We start from the raw sequence: 20,565 nt of genomic DNA on the forward strand, positions 1-20,565 counted from the left end.
TGGCTCGCCACACTATATAAAATCAACTCCACGCCGACATGGATAGTGGGGGAATGAAAAGGTCGGAGGACGCGTACCGCTGCGCTCGCCACGCTTCGGGTTGGCGTTGATAGTGGGGGTGCATTTAACATTGTAAGCACCCATTAGGGTGCTTATACAATTAAAAATCTTATAGGGGGGCCAATTGACATTGAAAGCACCCATTAGTGTGCTTATACAATTTAAAATCTCATCTCATCTCATCGTATGCCATATACAATGGTATACAATTTTAAATTGTATAAGATCCCATAAGATGGAAATCGTGGGAGCCGTGATAATACACAAGTACCAAAAATGGTATACATAACTTATGACCAGGCGCTGATGTGTTCGAGTGGCTTGTTTTGCCTCTCCACCATTAATTGGTCGATGGTAACTTGTGGGAGGGAATATCAAATATAGTGAAGTACGGTTTAAGTCAACAATACTTTAATTGTTAAGTTTTTTCTGGTAAATCAGTTACAGATTGTAACCAGCAATGTACAAATGATATAAAATTCCAGTACATAAAATCTTTCATACAGCAATTATTGCAATCCAAATATGGGGGGGGGGGGCGCGCATTTCACACAGATACTTTAGCACAGGGGTAGCCAACTCTAGTCCTCTAGTGTAGAGCTACCAACAGTGCACGTTTTCCAGCTCACCTCACAGGTACACAGGTGCACTCATTGTGGACTAACACATTTTAAAAGATCCACAGGTGCAACTCATTACTTCACTTGTGATTCTGTGAGGAGATCTGGAAAACGTTAACTGTTGGTAGCTCTCGAGGACTGGAGTTGGCTGCCCCTGGTCTAGCATCTGCCGTAAAATGATCACAGTATTTTCGTACATTTAAATTTGAATGGCAACTGTCGTCACAGCACAGTTTACCAAATACATGTTTAATAATGACCATTTAAATGGACAAGGGGTCATTAAAGGGATATTATGAAGCATAGTTAGCTTCCCTATGCAACTACAACACGCAAGTTTTAACCCTGCCACATAATTCCCATATGAATTTCTTATTGCCTAACGTACTAATGCTGGAACAAGTTGAAAGCCTGTGAATATGATGGCTTTTTCAATGTACTCTCACTTTGAGCTGTGACAGTTTTTAGCCCACAAACACTACCCCCCCCCCCAAAAAAAATTGCACAACACAGCACTGTAGCTTGCCTTATTTAAATAATTTATTACAAACCGTATACAAATGTTGCCACTATTATCGTACCTGTGGCACAGCCGCAATTGGTGTGCTTTACCGCAGGGAGGGTGTCTTATTATCCTCATTAGAACATTCATAGCAAAAAACAGACAGTTTTCAATATTTTCCCCGATGTTTCGACAATTTTTTTTCCGATTCAGGCGATCCTATTTGCCCAAAAAGTCCTGCTTTGCCCAGAAACGCACAGGTTCAGTGAAACCTGTGTGTTTTCATGGCTCGTGCTGGCTTATCAGGGATAATTAGATAGGATATCGCCTTTAATACACTACTGCCTGACTGCCCTTAGCCCCATGTATTCCTATGGAGGCGTGCACACGTCATAGTTCACGGGGGATGCTAGCTGTGCCAGCTTTGCCGCAACCAGGACACTTAGCAGCAAAGCTGGCGAGGATCTGTCCCCCAAAAGTATTATTTAACTTCACCTAAATTTAGGATGCCACATCCTGGTCTTACCAAGTGTACTTTGTGAAGATAAAAGAAAAACGTCAATTATAAAAAAAAAACAAAAAAAAAAAACCAATTATTAAAAAAAATTAAGTTTGTTACCTGATGACGAAGTGAATTATTGGTCAACGTCGGCGTTCCTGAAATTCCACCACTGTGTTTCGAGTGAATGTTGTTGACTGGCGGCAGTTTGGCAACCTTACCAGCTTTGCTGTTATTGGTTATGCTGCTGGGGCCGGCTGTGGACTTTCGCTTTTTTCCTGCAAACTTGTCCAGGGAAACGTGAGAATGGGAAAAGGTGTTGTGCGAGTTCACAGCTTGGTCACCGGCTTGGTGAACGAACGGGCCGAGCGAAAGTGTGGAGTCGCTGCTATTCATCACTACGCTCATCCGCTTTATAGATTCCGCAGGGTTCCCCGTTGGAGGACCCCTCCCTGATTGGTCGTGTTTAAGACTCACAGATCGATTGTTCACAAAATTGAGGCCGACACTGTGCGGGCTGCCGTGGGACAAGGTTGTGCCGGGAGAGTGGTATGTGCCAGAGTTTACCACACAGTTTTTCCTAAAGGACTCAGTGGAATGAGTAGGGGGGTGCGCTAGCAGCTGGGGTGGGGAGTTATTTTTCCGTTTCTTTCCTGAGCCGCTGCTGTTGCTACTGCAGTTCGTGCTGCTGGCGGGGGATTCCTTAGGTTTCACAGCCTTGTTGGATTTTAACTTTTGAGGTTTGCTGGAGACTGGGCTAGGCGATGAGGAAAGCACTGACGGTGTGGATGGTGAAGAAGACACTTGTCTGGATTGCATACTACTGGCGGGGTCTGTTGCAGTGTGAGCGCTTTGTACAGTTCCTTGTGAAAGGACTTTGTCCACAGAAGTACAGGGAGAGGTCACGGGGGCTGGGGGAGAGGTAACTGTGCTGGGCGAGAGGAAACCAGTATTGTTCATACGCTGTAACACAGGCGCTGACGTCGTGCTGGTCCGGTGAGGAGCATGCATGGATGAACTGGCCGATGCTGGAGGGATTTTCCTAATAAAACACAATGGAACTCATGTTAATGGTGTATACATATATAATCAGAATCTATAAAATAACTAACCTTTCAATGATTCGTTTGTGCTAATTGTCTTTGCCTTCAGCGCCCACCACTGTCTCAGGGCTGGGCAACACCGGCCCTCCAGATGTTAATGAACTACACATCCCAGCATGCCTTGCATCAGTTTCAGCATGGCCACATAGCAAAACTAATGCAAAGCATCCTGGGATGTGTAGTTCATTAACATCTGGAGGGCCGGTGTTGCCCAGCCCTGGTCTATCTAGAAGTACTACAATGTCTCATATAGAAGAGAAAAGGGGAACAAGCTGAGCTCTCTGCAGCAGAGAAGAGGGTGGTGGTGCATACAGTTATCCCGTCATCTGTTCAGTTATTTACAAATGATCTTGCGTCAATATGATGTCTATCTCTAAAGATGACAGTAGTGGTATGGAGCGAGGACCAATCACCAAACAGGGCTACATAACAAGTCTAACGTTAAATTCAGATGTGTGCTTTATTATACAGAGGAGAATGGAGGGCAACTTCTAGTGGAACTACAAGTTTCAGCATAGAAACTATAACTCCACAGTGCACAGTTTTGGAGGGGATCTATGGCACTTTATTACTAGATGTTAAAGGACATAGATACAATACACAGCCTACCGTATAATGTTTGACAGACGTCAGTTACGCATCCTCAGTGACATATCCAAATAACAAGTGCTATATAATGCAGATTTGAAAAAAGAAGAAGAGAGACTCTCTTTGTAACAAAGAGTGCCCCAACAAAAAGAGAGTCTCTCCTTCTTTTTGAAATACCACAATTACTCTCAAGGGTGCACCTCCACCATCATTAATTATCCGAGAAAATTAATATTCTAACATAGGACATTATTGGTGGATTCATATAAATTGTAATTTGCATATACCGGACTATAATCTCAACCTGTGCACTGGTCTAATTTCCCATTCCCTTTCCCCTTACAGCTATATATTGCATGTCACGCTTCATCGCTCACAGAACTCCTCCTTAGTAACGGTATAGTCCTATGAAATACCATCTGCCATATACAAAAGGGTACAGTATACTAGATGTGCCTGTAATTTACAGGTATACTAAGCAATATGGGCAGCAAATGGGTGCCCATAATAAATCGGTCGGCTTATTAATGTCGCAGGTGTGTCTGTGAAAGCCGCAGGCACAGGAGGTCATAGTCACACCGAAACTGCTCCTGCCAGGTCAGGTCCAACGGTGCGACTGATGAAGGACATTCCAACCGGTATTACATAGGCCCGGATGCTAAACAGAGCGTCTCTGACCTTGCAGGCTCCTCTCCAGTGACAGGAGTCTAATGCTGCACTAACATTACGTGCAGCACCAGGCTCCCGACACAGGGCCTGATTCAGACACAATCTCATAGCTGAGAACTCGTCGCACAGGCAATTATCGAACTGCTGCGCATGGTACGCAATGACCTAGCGTTCAGGTCTGAATTGGGCCCACAGTGTAGGAGGCGGCACTACACACAGGCAGTCTCCTGGGGCAGACCTGCACCTACGTGACCCCCCCCAGAGAAACAAAAAGGAGTCCCTGCCCCAATCTATATTCCCTACCACATGTACAAGCACACAGACATTCTAGGGTTAATTTTGTTGGGAGCATATTAACCGACCAGTATATTTTTGGATTGTGGGAGGAAACCGGAGTACCCGGAGGAAACCCACACAAGCACGGGGAGAATATACAAACTCTGCACAGTTAGGACTATGGTGGGAATCAAATCCATGACCAAGAAAAAAAAAAAAAGAGTGTCATTTGCTGATGTCACTGGAAAAGCAACACACCTGGCTATCCCAGCCGCCAATATATATAAGCAGCCGCAGGGACTCAGCATGGTGCCGGCATCAACAAGTGTATACACACTTGGCGATGCCGGTAAGGGGGAGCGGTGGCCATGCCTCCCTCGTTAACAATCCCCTCCCTTGTCCGTGCATGCGCTGACGAGGGAGGGAGCCATTAATGACCCGTGGGTGGGTGTGTGCATCACGAGTTAGCAATAGCATACACACTTGGGCGGCGATATAATGAACAATTTTACTCAGAAGGGACAAAATATCCCTCATTATATTGCCTATTGTTACAGTCCTGTTATGCTAAGTGCGATCAGAACCTTAAAGGAATGATTGCTGTCTGGCATGTGGGGCCACTGGTGCAGCTAATCTCTGGGCACAGACAAACCTGCTGTGGAATCGGTGCGGTCGACAAAAAATACAAGCGTTAACAGTGACTTGCATATGGTGGTGGCACAAGCTGGTTTAGGAGGGCATTCGTGTAATGCTGGCCACACATCAGACCAACTTTCATCCAACTAGTTGGTTGGATGGAATAAAAATCTGGTACTGGATGGGAGCAAATTCCAATAAGCAATTTGCTCACAAACCCAGGAAAATGGACAAAAACATTCAGTGAAATGATTTATATCAAACAGATACAACTACAATACTTTGACTGAGCGACAGGTTTTGTCAATTTCCAGATTTTCAAGGTAAATTACTGAATTACAAATTACATTTGCTCCCATCCAGTACCAGATTTTTATTCCATTCAACCAACTAGTTGGATGAAAGTTGGTCTGATGTGTGGCCAGCACACATTCTGTATTTGCCATTTATTTACAATATCACTAATTTTAACAATGCAAAAATGTGTTCCAGAGAAAATGGACAATTCTGATACATTTCTCCAGGCCTGCCATACAGGACAACTTTGGATCTATAGAATGTGTCTGGAATGAATGCAGCACGTTTGAAGAGGTGACAGTTATTAATGACTGCACCTGTTACAGTTAGGTGGTCTGGTAGACATGATCTGTTGGTAGATCTGGAGGACTGGTTTGGCCGGCCCTGTTCTAGACTCCGTATATCGGACCTAAATCCAATTTGACCCTGACAGCGTGAGCACAGCAGAGGAGGGGGATTTCTTTTGAGTGCAGTTAAAATTTCACCTGAAAACAGTCAGATAATCTCAGATAGTAGATAGTTCTGAGGATGGACATAAATCATTGTGAAATGATCATGTGCACGCCAATATCCCCCCCCCCCCCCCCCCCCAATTAAAGCACAGGAGTGCACACAGTGAGGGTGGCCATTTTGCAAGGCCTACAAAACTTCTGCATTGTTGTACAATAGCTTCATAAACATACAAGCAAATTAGAGTCAACCTACCTCCACATCTGAGAGTTCAGGTGTTTGTCCACCATGAAGTTAAGTGCACATCGTATGTGGTCCCACCGCTTGTCAAAAACATAATATCCCCTCCCAATCTGTCTGCTACCAAAGGAGCAAAACTATGAGAGAAGAAGATAAACCATTACTGGTACCGCAGCCTCTACACAATAACTTTTTTTGTAAAACAATTTTGACAAAAGAACAAAGTCAAATTATATGAAATAGATTCACATTCAGAAGGAATCGGGAGAAGTTGAATATAAAAAAAAAAAAAAAAAAAAAGATAAAGTCAAAGTAAAAAGTGTAATACTAAATACATGACTTCCCAACAATAAAAAAAATACAAGAAACAATTGAGGTTTCTTTGTTTTCAGTGCAATGGATCCAACAACCGATATCAGAAAAATTATAGGAGGAATATCAGAGAGAACAATTATGGTCTATTCTAGATGGTTAAGAAAAGAAAAACATTTCTATAACGACTCTTACCGTAAACGACTCAATAATAAGTATAAAAAAAAAAGAAGGAAAAAAAGGAGAATAAAGGGGGGAGGGGGTGGGGTGGATGCAGAGATATCAAATACACATACATACAGAACATATTTTTTACATAAAGATAGCATAATTGAACAAAACTCATGTAAGGAAATCAATAATGATCTATAGATCCACATAAGAAGATTCAAATAATTTAATTAGCAACCTTTCACAAAAGGAACAGCAAAGTGGTTGTAAAAGACCTTTTGTATCCTAGACTGGGTAGGGTCGTCGAGGCTCAAAAAATAATTAAAAAATACCCAATTTTTTTAAATTTAGGCTCTTCAGGCAAAGTGGCTCAAATTCAAAAAACTAATTTTTCAATGGTAAATTCTTCAAATTCCATCATTGTGGGAGAATGTTTGTGAATCCACTGGGTCAAATACACAATACTTTTTTATGATATAACCTTCTGTATCATCTTCCCAGTATTATTCAAAAACAGTAAGAGGCCGAGTTAAGCTGGTCATCGCCTTCCCCCGTATTAAACCAAGAAATATAGGGAGCTTTGCTCCAATGTGCTGCTCCGGAATGGCAAACTGCCTTCTGCAGCATTGCACAGTTTTTCTACAGACCATACAGTTGCAGACAAGTCCAGTGTAAGGTTTTAGGCAAATACGTGCGCTGCAGAACATCGTGAGATCTCAGTCCCATTCTGCACCAGAGTAATCACAGCTACTTTACAGTTACTGTAAACGTGTTCCAGAAATGCATAGTGATCATGTTCTGTCCCCATTATAGCGACAATTAGGAATACATAAATATATTCAGTCAACTTCCAAATACTACATTTTATAATACCTGCTCTGCAACGTCAGTAACAGAGTGAATTCAGACAAAAAAAAAAAAAAAAAGGTACGATCTGGCCAATTCTTTAAACATGTACACAACTCAATATGTCCCAAATAGTCACTCTCCCCAGGCACTATTTGCCCTACAGTGATACTTACAGCTGCTGGTCGGGGGTGGTGGTCTGAATAATGACAGTCCAGTTTTTCAGCGGGTTCCTCTTTTTCATCCCCTTCTCCCTCATCGCTAGACAAGCGGGAGGACGGCTCAGCCGCAGGAACTACTGGTTGAGGAGATTCGTGCACTGACGGCGAACCATTTGGAACATTACCACTGTGCTGTGCTGGGTAACCTGATGGTCTGGACAAGCCACAAAGTAAAAAAACGGAAAATGACTAAGTGTGGATTGCATCAGGAAGTAGTACACACACACACACGCCCACTCAATACCGCTCATATGAGCAAGACCAGGCCCATCCGAAGGCGCTACATTTCTGATTGCAAACTTCGAAACCTTTGTCATATGCAGCTGAATACAATTCACTGACAATTGCAAATCATCATCTTACAGGTCCCCTGACATAAAGCCAATGAGCGCAAATATACATTTTCAGAAAATTATTCCTAAAGTCGTCAAGGCACCCAAACAGTCCCAACAGTTTTAGGTATAGCCATGCTTGAGCACAGATGGTCTAATTAAACGGGCTGAAGTGCTAAATAAGGCACCTGTGTTTAAAAATGGATATACTCTTAAGGACCACATTTGGGAACCACTGGCTTACAGTACCTTATTGTAACTCACTGTAAACTCTGAAACAATTATTGGAAAGAATCAACATTTTAAACTACACAACAACTCCGTTCTCATGCAAGCGGAACAGTGCAGGATTTCAAGGTAACCCCAGGAATTATTACCACCACCTGTACATCTGCTGCAGTGATTCCCAACCTTGGTCCTCAAGGCACGCGGACAGTCGAGGTTTCGGCAATATCCATACTTGAGCACAGATAAATAATAAAAGAGGTACTAATTCCATCACTTCTGCTCAAGTATGGCTATACTTCAGGGCTGCCGACCCTCCCGGAATTACCGGGAGGATCCCGAAAATCAGGTCCTCCTCCCGGCACCCCGGAAAGGTGGGCAACCCTCCCGGATTCCGGGGGACCCCCACGCCACCCCCCGATTGCGGCGTCTTCCCCCATACCTTTGGATTGAAATGCGTCAATCCGCGGGTCTCAGATGAGGGGGCGGAGCTAAAAATTGCGTCATTTTAGCCCCGCCCCTCCACGGAGATCAGTGAATTTGGGTTTTTACCATCCTGGGGGCAGGGCTTAATGATGTAAAGCTCAAGCCCCGCCCCCCGAACTGCAGCTGGAAGTCTCCTCTCCGGGCTTCTCCCAGGGAGGAGACAGAAAAAGTCGGCAACCCTGCTATACTTAAAACTGTGAGTGTTAGTGTACCTTGAGGACAGCAGGCCAGTCCAAACTGTGGCTCTCCAGCTGTTGTGAAACTACACATCCCAGCATGCCTTGCCATAGTTTTTACATTCCCTAAAAGCAAAACTGTGGCAAGGCATGACGGGACTTGTAGTTTCACAACAACTGGAGAGCCATAGTTTTGACACGCTTGGCCTTAAGGGTCCTGTATAAGATTGAACTTGATGGATTTTTCAAACTCAACTACTGTGTTACTATGTTGGGCAACATTGATTTATTGTGTTATGGGGCTCATACACCAGCTGCCCCTATCCTCCGTGCTGGAGGATCGGGGACATTAAACACCTAAAAATCCCAATTTTTGTTTTTTACGTGCTAAATATCCCTGACGGATCACCGCATTTGGTCATTGGTTCGCAGGAACGGAGGATCACTACCCCGCTGGTGTATGGGCCCCAATAAATAAACCTGGGCTCCAGGTAGATGACCCGGAAAACATGCACTGTTAATAAGGTTTTCTTTTACTCGGCATACACAAGAACAGTACCTTGGAAGACTGGGGTTGTGAGGCTTGGCCTTGCTAGGTACTGAAGGCTTCACTTCTGGGGCAGAAAGTCCATGAGAATTTTGGTGCGATTCCTGGGAAGATTTCGAAGGTGAGGGATGAGTTTCCCTGAGCGCAGGCATCTGTTGCTGCTGTTCAGCGTGACGGAGCAATTCTTTTTCCCTGGTTTTGTTTTTGTGCTCGGCTAATAACACATCAAAACCTTTCTTGCGCCCTTGTACTGCTCTCCTGTAACCTAAGGAATGTGTCTGGAGAAGGAAGCACAGCGCAGTCAAACACACAATCCTCTGCTCTGCCACAATGGGAGGTATACAGATCATAGTACAACAAAAGATCACAAACATGAAAGCAACTTAATAGCTGCGCTGCCATCTAGGAGAACAACTCTCCTAAGGAGATGCCTTCACCCAGAGAGCCCGAGGACTGCTACACTGCTCCCAAGACTAAGCAGTAAATAGATAATTAATACGGCTTCTACACCTGTGTATAGTCTAATGATCTCAGGGCATACAGATTACGTTTCTGCAGTACACAGGTTGTACACTGTTGTAATGATCTTTGCATTTGTAGAAATGTGCTACCTTATAGTAAGCGCCATCCATGCTTACCATACGGCAGCATATAGCGAATCTCTACATAAAATGTGCTAGTTAGTGTTAGGTGGTTCCAGGCTGGCTGGCTAAAGCCTTACCTTGCATGTCAGAGACCTAGTGCAGGGCTTCTTAGTCTCAACATCGAGAACTCCACAGTGTATATCAGGGTCGAACTCTCGATCTGTAAAACGGGAGAAGACAAAAATTAAAAAAAAAAAAAAAAAGAAGCTGCAGGCAGCTGTAGTCTGAGACCTGCGTAATGAGGTACGACAGTTGGAAATGTATTACATACTACCGCTATTATTAGACGTGACCTCCCAGAACCACCCACGTGAACTAGGCTCCCGGTGCTCCGTGAAAGGGTAAGCCGGGTCGATTCGTCCCATCATCCCTTTCACATCATAGGAAGAGACCGCGCTTGGATAGGAGCTCATCTCCAAGCACTGATGGGGACGTCGTCAACCCGGCAAGAAGCCAGGTCGTGCTCAATTGGGATGTACTGGTGTACAATAGCCCGGGTGCGAGATGGCATAGTGTTGTGAAAGGGATATTAGTGAGCAACACTCATTTTTAGCACAGATGTTTTTATACAGTGATAAAATATTATCGGGCATGCAGTCATTTTTTTAACTGACTTGTTCCCACCATTCCAGTGGGCATAGACAGAGAATAAAATGGTGTACCAAATGCGGTACCCACGTCGACATATACACTCATGTCGTCCTTTTTCATGTTTCGACCAAATGACTGTCAAACAAAAGTGGTCACCCTAATGACCCGTATCCTATTATGGGGGCATCCTATTAAGCAATGGTTCTATACCGCTGCTAAGAAGTCTGCCAGGGGCTCTCCTTCTGGCCCTGAAGAAAACGTCTTTTCCCCCTGGATACCGGCACTTAACAGAAATTAGGCAAAACCCCCAACAAGCAGCTGCCGGCCCACGATAACACATGGGATCGGTGACTTCTCCCTGATCCAAGGTATTTCATATGATTGCGGGCCCAATTTTCAGCCAATAAAAACAGCCTCTTATTGGATAGCCCGATAATGACCATTAATCGCAATATCAAGCTGTTTTTTTTTTGCCGAAAACCACACACACTATTATAATTATATACACACACACACACACAACATCCATCTATGAGGTGAAGTACCGCCACTGGCCACTAGAGGCCACTTGACAGAACAAATTACTCCTTTTATGTGCGAAAAGATGTCATAGCAGAAAGTGAAAGCAATTTTTGTAGGGACACACGTCAGTTTCAAACTTGCTGGATATGGGATGGGGGAGGGGGGGGGGGGTAGCCGTGAAGACAGAGATTGCAGGTCAAAGCAGGTAGGGACTGGGGAATTTGTTGGCTAAACCAGTCACCACTGCTCAAAGTGAAAGTATATTGCAGAAGCGGTCATTTGGATGGGCTTTTAACTAGCAGTATAATATTATGGTATACACCTTTGCAACACAGTGGATTGTAAATTTGTTATTTACCACCACCATCAGTCAGTGAAATACATGCATATAGAGTTTTATACATAAAAAAAATAGAAACAGCGAAAGACCGCCGTTCTCAGGTGGCTTTCCAGCACTGCCAGGGTTCTAACACTTAAATCTGTGCATGAGGATAGAGATCTATTCGAATGACTTCCTTTATGGAGGTTGGTATAGTGAATTGTAAATGCTACAAGGGAGCACGGAAGGGGGGGGCAGGAAGGATGCAGTGCAATGCTCAGACACATGGCTGCTAGAAACTGCGGTCAAAGACTTTACATCCGACTACCCCAGAAATGATCAATGGGGATTGGATAACATCAGTGTCCTGCTCAGACCACTATTCCTGAAGATCGGTTCTGGTAAACCTCTACAGTGTCTAGGTCTACAATCATATGGTCAACCGTTAATTGTTGACAGTCACAAGATTGACAGGGTTAAATGGTCGACAGGGTCTAAAGGTCGACATCAAAAAGGTCAATATTGTCAAAAGGTTGACATAATAAAGGTCGACATGTGCCTATGTCAACATGGACACGGTCTAAGGGTACCTTGCCCCCTCGCCATGCTTCGGGCTCGGTGGCTCGCTGCGCTCACCACGCTATTTTATTCTCCCTCCACACCCTAGTGGATTGTGGGGCATGAAATACCGCATGTCGGCTCGAAATTTAGTAAAATATTGCATGTCGTCCTTTTTTATGTCGACCTTTTGACCCTGTCAACCTTTACCAGGGATGGGGAACCTTTGGCCCTCCAGCTGTTGCTGAACTACACATCCCAGCATGCACTGCTACAGTTTTACTATTTGCCCATGCTAACACTGTAGCAAAGGATTCTGGGATGTGTAGTTCAACAGCTGGAGTGGGTGCTTTCCGCAAACTGATGCCCCCACTTGCTCCTCAGAGCCCCATGCCAACATCCTCAGACACTATTGTTTGTATATGGCTTAACACGCATCTAGTCATCTGCCTGAACCACTGATTGTTAAGGTGTATGCACAATTGAACTTGTTCATACACACTTACCAATCCACCACAAAATAAGTCTGGCAGCAGAGCGATTTGAATATGATCACACACTTGTGACATCATATTTAATGACTGCTGCGGCTGACCTATTGCGCAGTGAGTGGGCTGGCCGTACACACAGGCAGGCTTACGGATATTGGCATTGGTTGTGCTGCAGGGCTGACCTGATTGGTCTGAACAACGCTCCCGATGTATCTCAGCAGATTCCCCATGAGAAGCCCGGGACCTTCCTCGGCGGCAGGATCGCATGCGGTCCTTTCACATGTGATGTATCGAATACAGCCCCTGGTTCCTGCCGCTGGGAGGGACTTCTGACAGGTCTGATGCCCACGGGACCACGCATCGGACCCAATGGTCATCCGATTTGGCCAGATTTCCCGGCCGATCCGCCAGGAATGGGTGAAATGGTCTCAAATCACTAGTGTATGGGGGCCTTAAGTCTCCTTTTGCAACTATGCCAGTCTGAATTCTATGCAACAAGGCAGACCAGCATTTCTATACACACCCCGAACATGATCATTGGATGCTTTGTGCTTAATGTAAGATCCATACATGTACTTGGAGTTCCTTGTGTCCCCCCCAGCACACCAGAATACACAAGTCTTCTTTATAAAACTTACAAACATGAAGGAGCTGAAATGTCACCGATCTTAAATAATGAACAAGGCTGAAACGGCAGAAGTTAATTACAAAGGAAAGTCTGAGGAATTCTTCTGGATTTCTAAGGAAAATGTTGACTAGAAGAAGGCCGAAATGGGATCCATTCCCAGAAATGAATTGTGCAACGGTGGGGAGGGAGGAGTGCCCACACCAGACCACACAGCTGACGGCCAGCGGCATTATTATTATTCACCAGACTTTGTTAAATCAGCGTAAAGCTGCCAAATTGCTTTATATATAAAGAGAGAGAGAGTGACCAGACCTGTGCAATCAAGAACAGATCATAATTACCTGACAATCTCTTGTGTAAATATTTCCTACAGTGTGTATCGTCCGGCTTCTTTTCCACATTCGGAGGAGTTGAGAGAATTCCTTTACCGTTTGGTATCTGTCCAGGGGAAGGCAGAGGTGGCTTTGGTATTGATTGCCAATTAAGGCCAGTCTTTACTGAGGAGCTGACAGAAGAGGAACAGGTAGACCCAGCAGCAGATTTTATTAACACGCCGTCCATCTTTGGGATTGTATGCATCTTCTCCACTTTAACAGAGGGCGTCATTCTGGTGTTGAGGAGAAGCAGAAATGGTGGTTTTTATTGCATTTACGAGGAAATACCATAAGATACCATTAGACGTTAACATATATACAGTATACTGCTTTATTCAAATAAAGAATTTTAAACCAACTGTAAGTGGAGTGTTTAAATAAGCTCAGAATGAGAATATCGTGAGGTAAAAGTATCAAAAATTAGCTCCGGCCATTTATCGGGCAGTACGGACGGTGTAATGGTTAGCATTACTGCCTCACAGCACTGAGGTCATGGGTTCCATTCCCACCATGGCCCTAACTGTGTGGAGTTTGTATATTCTCCCCGTGGTTGCGTGGGTTTCCTCCGGGTACTCCAGTTTCCTCCCGCACTTCAAAAATATACTGGTAAGTTAATTGGCTCCCAACAAAATTAACCCTAGAATGTCTGTGTGTGTGTGTACATGTGGTAGGGAATATAGATTGTAAGCTACACTGGGGCAGGGACTGATGAGAATGTTCAACTATACTCTGTAAAACGCTGCGGAATAGGTGTGCGCTATATAAGAAACTGGTAAAAAATAAAATACACAGCTTGTAAAATTTAAAGCTGAGCTTTCATAAATACTCCTCTAAAAAATGGAAAGTAACATAACTGTCCTTTCACACATTAAGATAGGATACTGGAAATGGTTTGTGTGGGTGTGGATCAAGGGTTCGACAGTGACAAAATCGACATGCACTAGGTCAATATTGACAAAAAGGTGGACACATGAAAAGGTCAACATGAATTTTTACACATTATTGGTGTCAATATTGATATTGGAGCACACGGACCCCCAGTGTAATTCATACCCTTGCATGTCTCGCTAGGCTTCCGGCCTGGTGCCTCGTTCTGCTACTGCTGCACTCGGAACACTTTACCAGTAACAAAATCGGAGATGACCTGCTACAGACTCTGTATTGAGTCTGTATTGTCGGAAACAGCTGTGGATTGTCGAATCCACAGCCGTTTTTCGACAACATGGTGCAGATTTTGCCGATCCACGGACTTTGCCACACTTGGAACATTGAATACTGGGATTCCTGACTGTCAGGAACCTCAGACAGTTGGAATCCTGTATTGAATAACTGTATTGCAAGTTGGCAACCTAAGGATGATACAGCCATTACCTGCAGTACATGTGGAACTTACATTTTGTCCTGGGGTGCTTTGCTGTGCTGTACAGGATGCATCGACCTGTTGTTTCCACCTATCTGTAGCTTATCTTTGGGAGATTTTATCAGCTTGGAGTTGGAGGAGGCACTACTGCTTGCACCGCTGAATGAGCGAGTGCTGCCGCCGGCCGCTTTACTTTTTGCTGAAGGCAGGGAGGAGTACAGGGAATACACAGACGAAGTCGGAGGTGTTAAAGGGGGCTTGCCGCAGGAACCATGTCTTCTTTCTAGAATAAAAGGTCACAAGATAAGCCGTATCAGTAAGGCGCACCATAAACAAATTGTTCTAGGGAAGAGTGGAAATTTATAAAAAAAATGGAGGCATAAAGACATGTTTATGCAAGGTAACAAAGTGGATATTAGGAAATGTAAGGGCAGGGAACTACAGAGATCATACACAATAATGCGGTCATTCTGATTGGCTGCATGCCTGACCTGGAAACAGTCTCAGGACAGGATCTGGATCATAGATCAAAGGTCATGTTTATTTTAATTTTTTGGACTTTCATATTTTACCATCCAAGCGGACTCAGCTTGAGAATGGTAGAAATCACAAACCACGCAAGGGAGGACGAGGCAATAATTGGAGTCTTCCAAGTGTCGCTGCCAATGCATTTATTGAAACAAACCACTTACTTGTGTACGATTAATTGAAGTGTTCTAGAAATATAGCAGCGGGCAGTGAGCAACTTTTGAATTTGTACCAATTAAGAGAGTCATTAAAAAGTAAATCAGAACGTACAATGATTCACATTGAAGCTACACAGGTTAAACTTGTCACAGTATACAGGGTTCGCAAATACTCGGTATACCGTGTTTTTTACCCACTTTTGATGTGCAGGGACTCATTTTTTTTAAATCGCTGCGTCCCCTGGGACGCGCTCCTCCCTGTATGGCGTGCGCAGTATTCTTGCATATTCTGTGTGCAGGGATACTAGTCACAGTGGTGTGATGCGGTGCGCGGAGAGCTAGACCTTATAGCCGAACAGTGAGGCCAGGGCGGAGTCAGTGCAGCACGTGAGAGGAGAGTGAGACCTTCTGCTCTATCTGCCGCAGAGGACACCACCCAACCCGGCTGGGAAGCAGACAGACCGTGTGGATGATACAGCTGCCAGACACCTTGCTTCCACTGTGACCGCCCGTCGCTGCCAGAAGGAAACAGCTGCCGCCGGGGAGGACATCGCGACGGATGCTAAATGCATTACACCCGCCTGCTCCAGATCGGGATCATATGTAAGTGCATTGCTGGGGGAGAGGAGTGGCACTGTGGGACTCTAGTGAGGTGCAGGCTGAGGTGTGCAGCATGTCGGGAGAGAGGCGCAGGTGGGAGATAACTAACTAACTATGAGCTCTTCACAGCTGACAATATGTGAGTCAGCAGTGCAGCCGCCTCACCTCATATTGTCATCGAAGGTGACTAGTAGCACAGTCACAGCGGCACCTCATGTATTACATAATTTGTACTGCATGAATAAATTTCTGCTCCGATGCTACTAACTAATCCCGCCCCCTGACCTGCCGCCGCTGTGCTCTCTGCCGTTAAAACTCTGTAACGGCAGAGAGCACAGCGGCGGCAGGTCAGGGGGCGGGATTAGTTAGTAGCATCGGAGCAGAAATTTATTCACATACCTCCCAACAGTCCCGATTTTCAGGGCCTGTCCCGCTGTCCCACCCGCGGGCGGCAGTGTCCCGCGTGTGGGGGGCTGTTGGGAGTCCCCCCTGTCAGCTGCTAAGCAGCGAGGAATAAACGCTGTGCGCATGCGCACAGCGTCTATTCCCGTAGCCAGGGGGCATGGCTAGAGGCTCACAGAGCCTCTGGGTCATGCCCCCATAGCGGCAAAATGGTGGCGTGGCCTCGCGGGAGAGCCGCAATTATAGGCCACGCCCCCGAAAATTTAGTCGCGCCTACGACGCGCAGCAGCAGCGTCCCGCCTGCTGGTCAAACAAAGTTGGGAGGTATGTATTCATGCAGAACAAATTATGTAGTACATGAGGTGCCGCTGTGACTGTGCTACTAGTCACCTTCGATGACAATATGAGGTGAGGCGGCTGCACTGCTGACTCACATATTGTCAGCTGTGAAGAGCTCATTGACAGCGGGCCAGCAGTGAACAAGTGTGCCCCCCTCCCCTCACACCCACCGCCCGAACAGCCCCACTGCACAGTGACCCTGCTGCCAGTACGGAATAGAGTGTAAGCTTGCAGCAGGGCCCTCTAACCTCAAAGTCTGTCTGTCGTTACCCAGTTTGTTTTATCTCTGTCTACCACTGTAAAGGCGCAACGGAATCTGCTGCACTTTATAAGAAACTGTAAATTAAAAAATAAATGTAGGACTCACTGTGATGGAACTGAGTAACTTATAACAAAATATTTTGTTTAATGACGCTGATTAATCTGACTGAATGCCATTATTATTGTTCAATTCAATCTAGCACCTTGCTCCGTCCTGGCTCAGACCAACAATGCGCTAGAGAAACCAGAGCAAAGAGCGACAACTGACTGAGTCAGGAAAAAGGAACTGCATGTCTTGTGTAACAGGTGCAGGCTGCTAGAATGAATTAAACACAATCTAAAATTGTTTTAATATTTTTTCATACGTTATATTTTGGGCCTGCGTGTGCCGTGAAAAAATCTGATAGTCTAGGGCAGTGTTTCTCAACCTCGGTCCTCAAGGACCCCCAACAGTTCACGTTTTCCATGTCTCCACACAAAGAAGCAAGTGAAGCAATTAGCTCCACCTGTGGATCTTTTTAAATGTGCCATTGAGTAATGAGTGCACCTGTGCACCTGCAAGGTGACCTGGAAAATATGGACTGCTGGGGGTACTTGAGGACCGAGCTTGAGAATCACTGGTCTAGGGTGCCATGGTGATGTTGCTTATGTAAGTGTGTCATCTTGAAATTTATTGTAATAAAGCTGCTTACTGCATTACAAAACTGTTTACCTCTCTTTCTATCTGTTTAAGTTCTTAGAATGATAATAGAACCTTCATTTCTGTTGGGACTCAGAAAAGGTCAGGTAGGACCCCAAATTTTAGATGTGAAGGGTCCCCGGGACCCACTTTTTTGGCTGGTTTTCGCGAACACTGGTACATAATACTTGTGTCACACCCTTGCAGTACTGTGCGGTAATGCAGCAACTGGTGCATTGTAACTGGATGTGTAGAGAATCATTTCCGCAATACATAATAATCCCTTTCCAAACGGTGACAAAAAGGCCCAGTTTCAATCCATTAAGCTAAACAGGACCTTCATAACACAGAATGTAGATTTCAGATAGGCATAAGTGCTAGTAAGTAGTATGGAATAGGGATGGACATCGGATGCCCACCATCAAATGACGACTGGGCTTCCACCATTGAAACGTTCAATGTGATGGTAAATTACCATCAAAAGTAATGGATTAGTCAATGTGTTCAAAAATCGTTACTTGCACAAGAGCAATAGCCCTGCAGCACCGATGGCAGGGGACAGGACTGGAGAAGTTATTTGGAGCGGGGTCCGGGTAGTGGGACAGAAATGGGGGCAAGGCCCAGAGCGGGCACAGAGCTGCAGCAACAGATGGCGCAGATCTCAACATTTTTTTTTTTTTTAAAAGGCTACCATCGCAACACCATCGGTTCATTACCATTCGATGGTGGCAAACAAATTGAATGGCCCCATCGAATGTTAAAAACAATTACTATTGCAAATAAACCTTTGATGTCCATCCCTAGTCTGGAATGAATCTGCCTCCAGTAAAAAGGCTTCTTCTTCAATTTAACTGTATTAAAAACAAACAGAAAAAAAAACCAATACATTTACAAGCCATAAAACACACTAGTTGCTGGGAAGTTCATAAAAGCTACAGATTGTAAGCTTGTAAACAGGACCACGTAGCCTCTCTCTCCAGTCTTGCTTTATTAAGGTGTTCGCTGTGGAGTGTACAAGTAAATGTATGCTTATGTTTTCCTATAACTGGCACACACTGTACACACTAGTCATAACTGGAACACAACTAGATTTGCACAAGTGAAGGTTCATAAGGATAGAAAAAAAAATCAATTCAAACCGTAAGACACTAATTTGCATACTGTTCTCGTTTGCATACAGCCTTAAGCTCAACTCATCTAAGAAACACACACACAGTACTTCCTCGTGTAGATACAGTTACAGAGCCACTGGTCTTAGCAACTGCATTTGTTGACAGCAGAAGGTAAATTAATACATGTAGCAACAGCATAAGGAGTGCTTGATCCTATGAACACCATAATAAACTATATAGCTGATTCAAGAATACGCCTAACGCAAAAGCAAACACGTGAAAATGATGTAACGCCCATTTTGGCACAAGAGGTATATGCTAAAACACCCAAATCTAGGAGAAAGTGGAGACCCACCCTACGGGTGACAGTCCCTTGCGATATCCCTGACAAACGCCACTGTATAAAATCGAGTCATTTATTTGCTTAATCACATCCGATAAATGGGTTACAGACTCCATCTACCAGAGAGACGACTCATGTTGACTTTTGACATAATGCTTGTGTCGACGTTCCGACCCTATCGACTTTAGCCATGTCAACCTATTTCAGGCGACCCAATGCAGGTCGACGTAAATAGGTTCGACCTAGTGACCGTATTCTGTGAAACTAGGGTCTTATATTTATTTTTAAATGATAAACCACCACACAAGATTTTAGTCTTATAGTCAGTGGGGTGTATTCAATGCTGTGGGTGAGCGGCGACAGCGAGCAGGGCTTCCTGCTCGCTGTCACCACTCACCCTGTCAGTTGAGTTTGAAGAAACTCAGGAGCCCGAGGTGTGCTCCCTACCACCAGTGCTGTGCCTAAACACGTGCAAAAGCGGCCGTGCGATCGAGTGGGCTTATCTCCCGAAGGAGACGGGCCCCGTTTTTCCCCTAACCCCTCTCAGCCATAAGGCCGACGAGGGGAAAATAGGGAACGGTGGGTCCTCTTCGCCGAAGCTTAGAGAGACCCTCATTCCTCAACCCCCGAAAGGGTTAGGACGGTGGGTCCTCCGCACCCCATGGTTTGGAGAGACCCGCAGTGGACTTCCCTCCGCCTTGCGGCTCGGGGTCGTCCTCGGGGGGACCGCAGCTCTCCCCAAAAGGCGAGAGCTTTGGCACGTTGGGGAAATGGAAGGCCCGTAAGGGACGACCACACAACCCAAAAAAACGTGACACACTACAGAAAACATAAAACGTGAAAAGTGCACGAACGTGAAGAAGAAGAGAAATAAATAATAAAGAGGACCCCAGCCAGAAGGCCGGGGTGGGGGTGTGAAAAATTGTCCTACCCCATCCAAAAGGACGAGGTAAGGACGTGAAGCGCATACCTAGAGGGAAAGTGCGCAGTGCTAGTGCCATACTAGTGCATGGTGATTTTGGGATCACCCGTGCATGTTCGGCACCCCCGAGTTTCCCCGGGGGCACAGTGCAGCCTCGGACTCCAAGCAGCCAGCCAGTCAGCGTCCGACCAAGTGTTTCTCTGCTCAGCCAGTGGGCCCTTTCCGACCCCCGGCATGGGAATGGATACTCCACCGGGCTTTTTCGGTGAGTCTCCCCCGCAGAGGCCCAAATAGACCACCTGAGGAAGAAGAAACCACCTACTCAGTCCCGACGTTTCACCTCTCCCAGGGATTGAGTACTGGGCTGGGCTTTTCGCTGTCTCACTGGCCGGGGGCGACATGTTACCCCCGGACCAGAGAGCAATCTACTCGGTCCCAGCTTTTCCCTTCTTCCTGGGAGTGGATACTAGACCGGGCT

The 20,565-nt window shown here is 45.3% G+C and overlaps 1 protein-coding gene across 3 annotated transcripts in view; it reads right to left on the reverse strand.

The window, feature by feature from the left end:
* The window catches only part of ATXN7 (ataxin 7), a 95,439-nt gene that overhangs the window by 8,146 nt on the left and 66,728 nt on the right, over positions 1-20,565 (reverse strand). For all 3 annotated transcript variants that reach the window (XM_083156045.1, XM_083156046.1, XM_083156044.1), the window contains 7 exons: positions 14,777-15,026; positions 13,351-13,616; positions 9,978-10,060; positions 9,269-9,534; positions 7,446-7,644; positions 5,956-6,077; positions 1,802-2,723 (listed from right to left, as the gene is read on the reverse strand). In XM_083156045.1, the coding sequence (XP_083012171.1) occupies positions 1,802-2,723; positions 5,956-6,077; positions 7,446-7,644; positions 9,269-9,534; positions 9,978-10,060; positions 13,351-13,616; positions 14,777-15,026 (2,108 nt within the window). The remainder of the gene's footprint in view (positions 1-1,801; positions 2,724-5,955; positions 6,078-7,445; positions 7,645-9,268; positions 9,535-9,977; positions 10,061-13,350; positions 13,617-14,776; positions 15,027-20,565) is intronic.

This window comes from Crinia signifera, chromosome 8 (assembly GCF_055691185.1).
Source record: "Crinia signifera chromosome 8, ASM5569118v1, whole genome shotgun sequence".
NCBI lineage: Eukaryota > Metazoa > Chordata > Amphibia > Anura > Myobatrachidae > Crinia > Crinia signifera.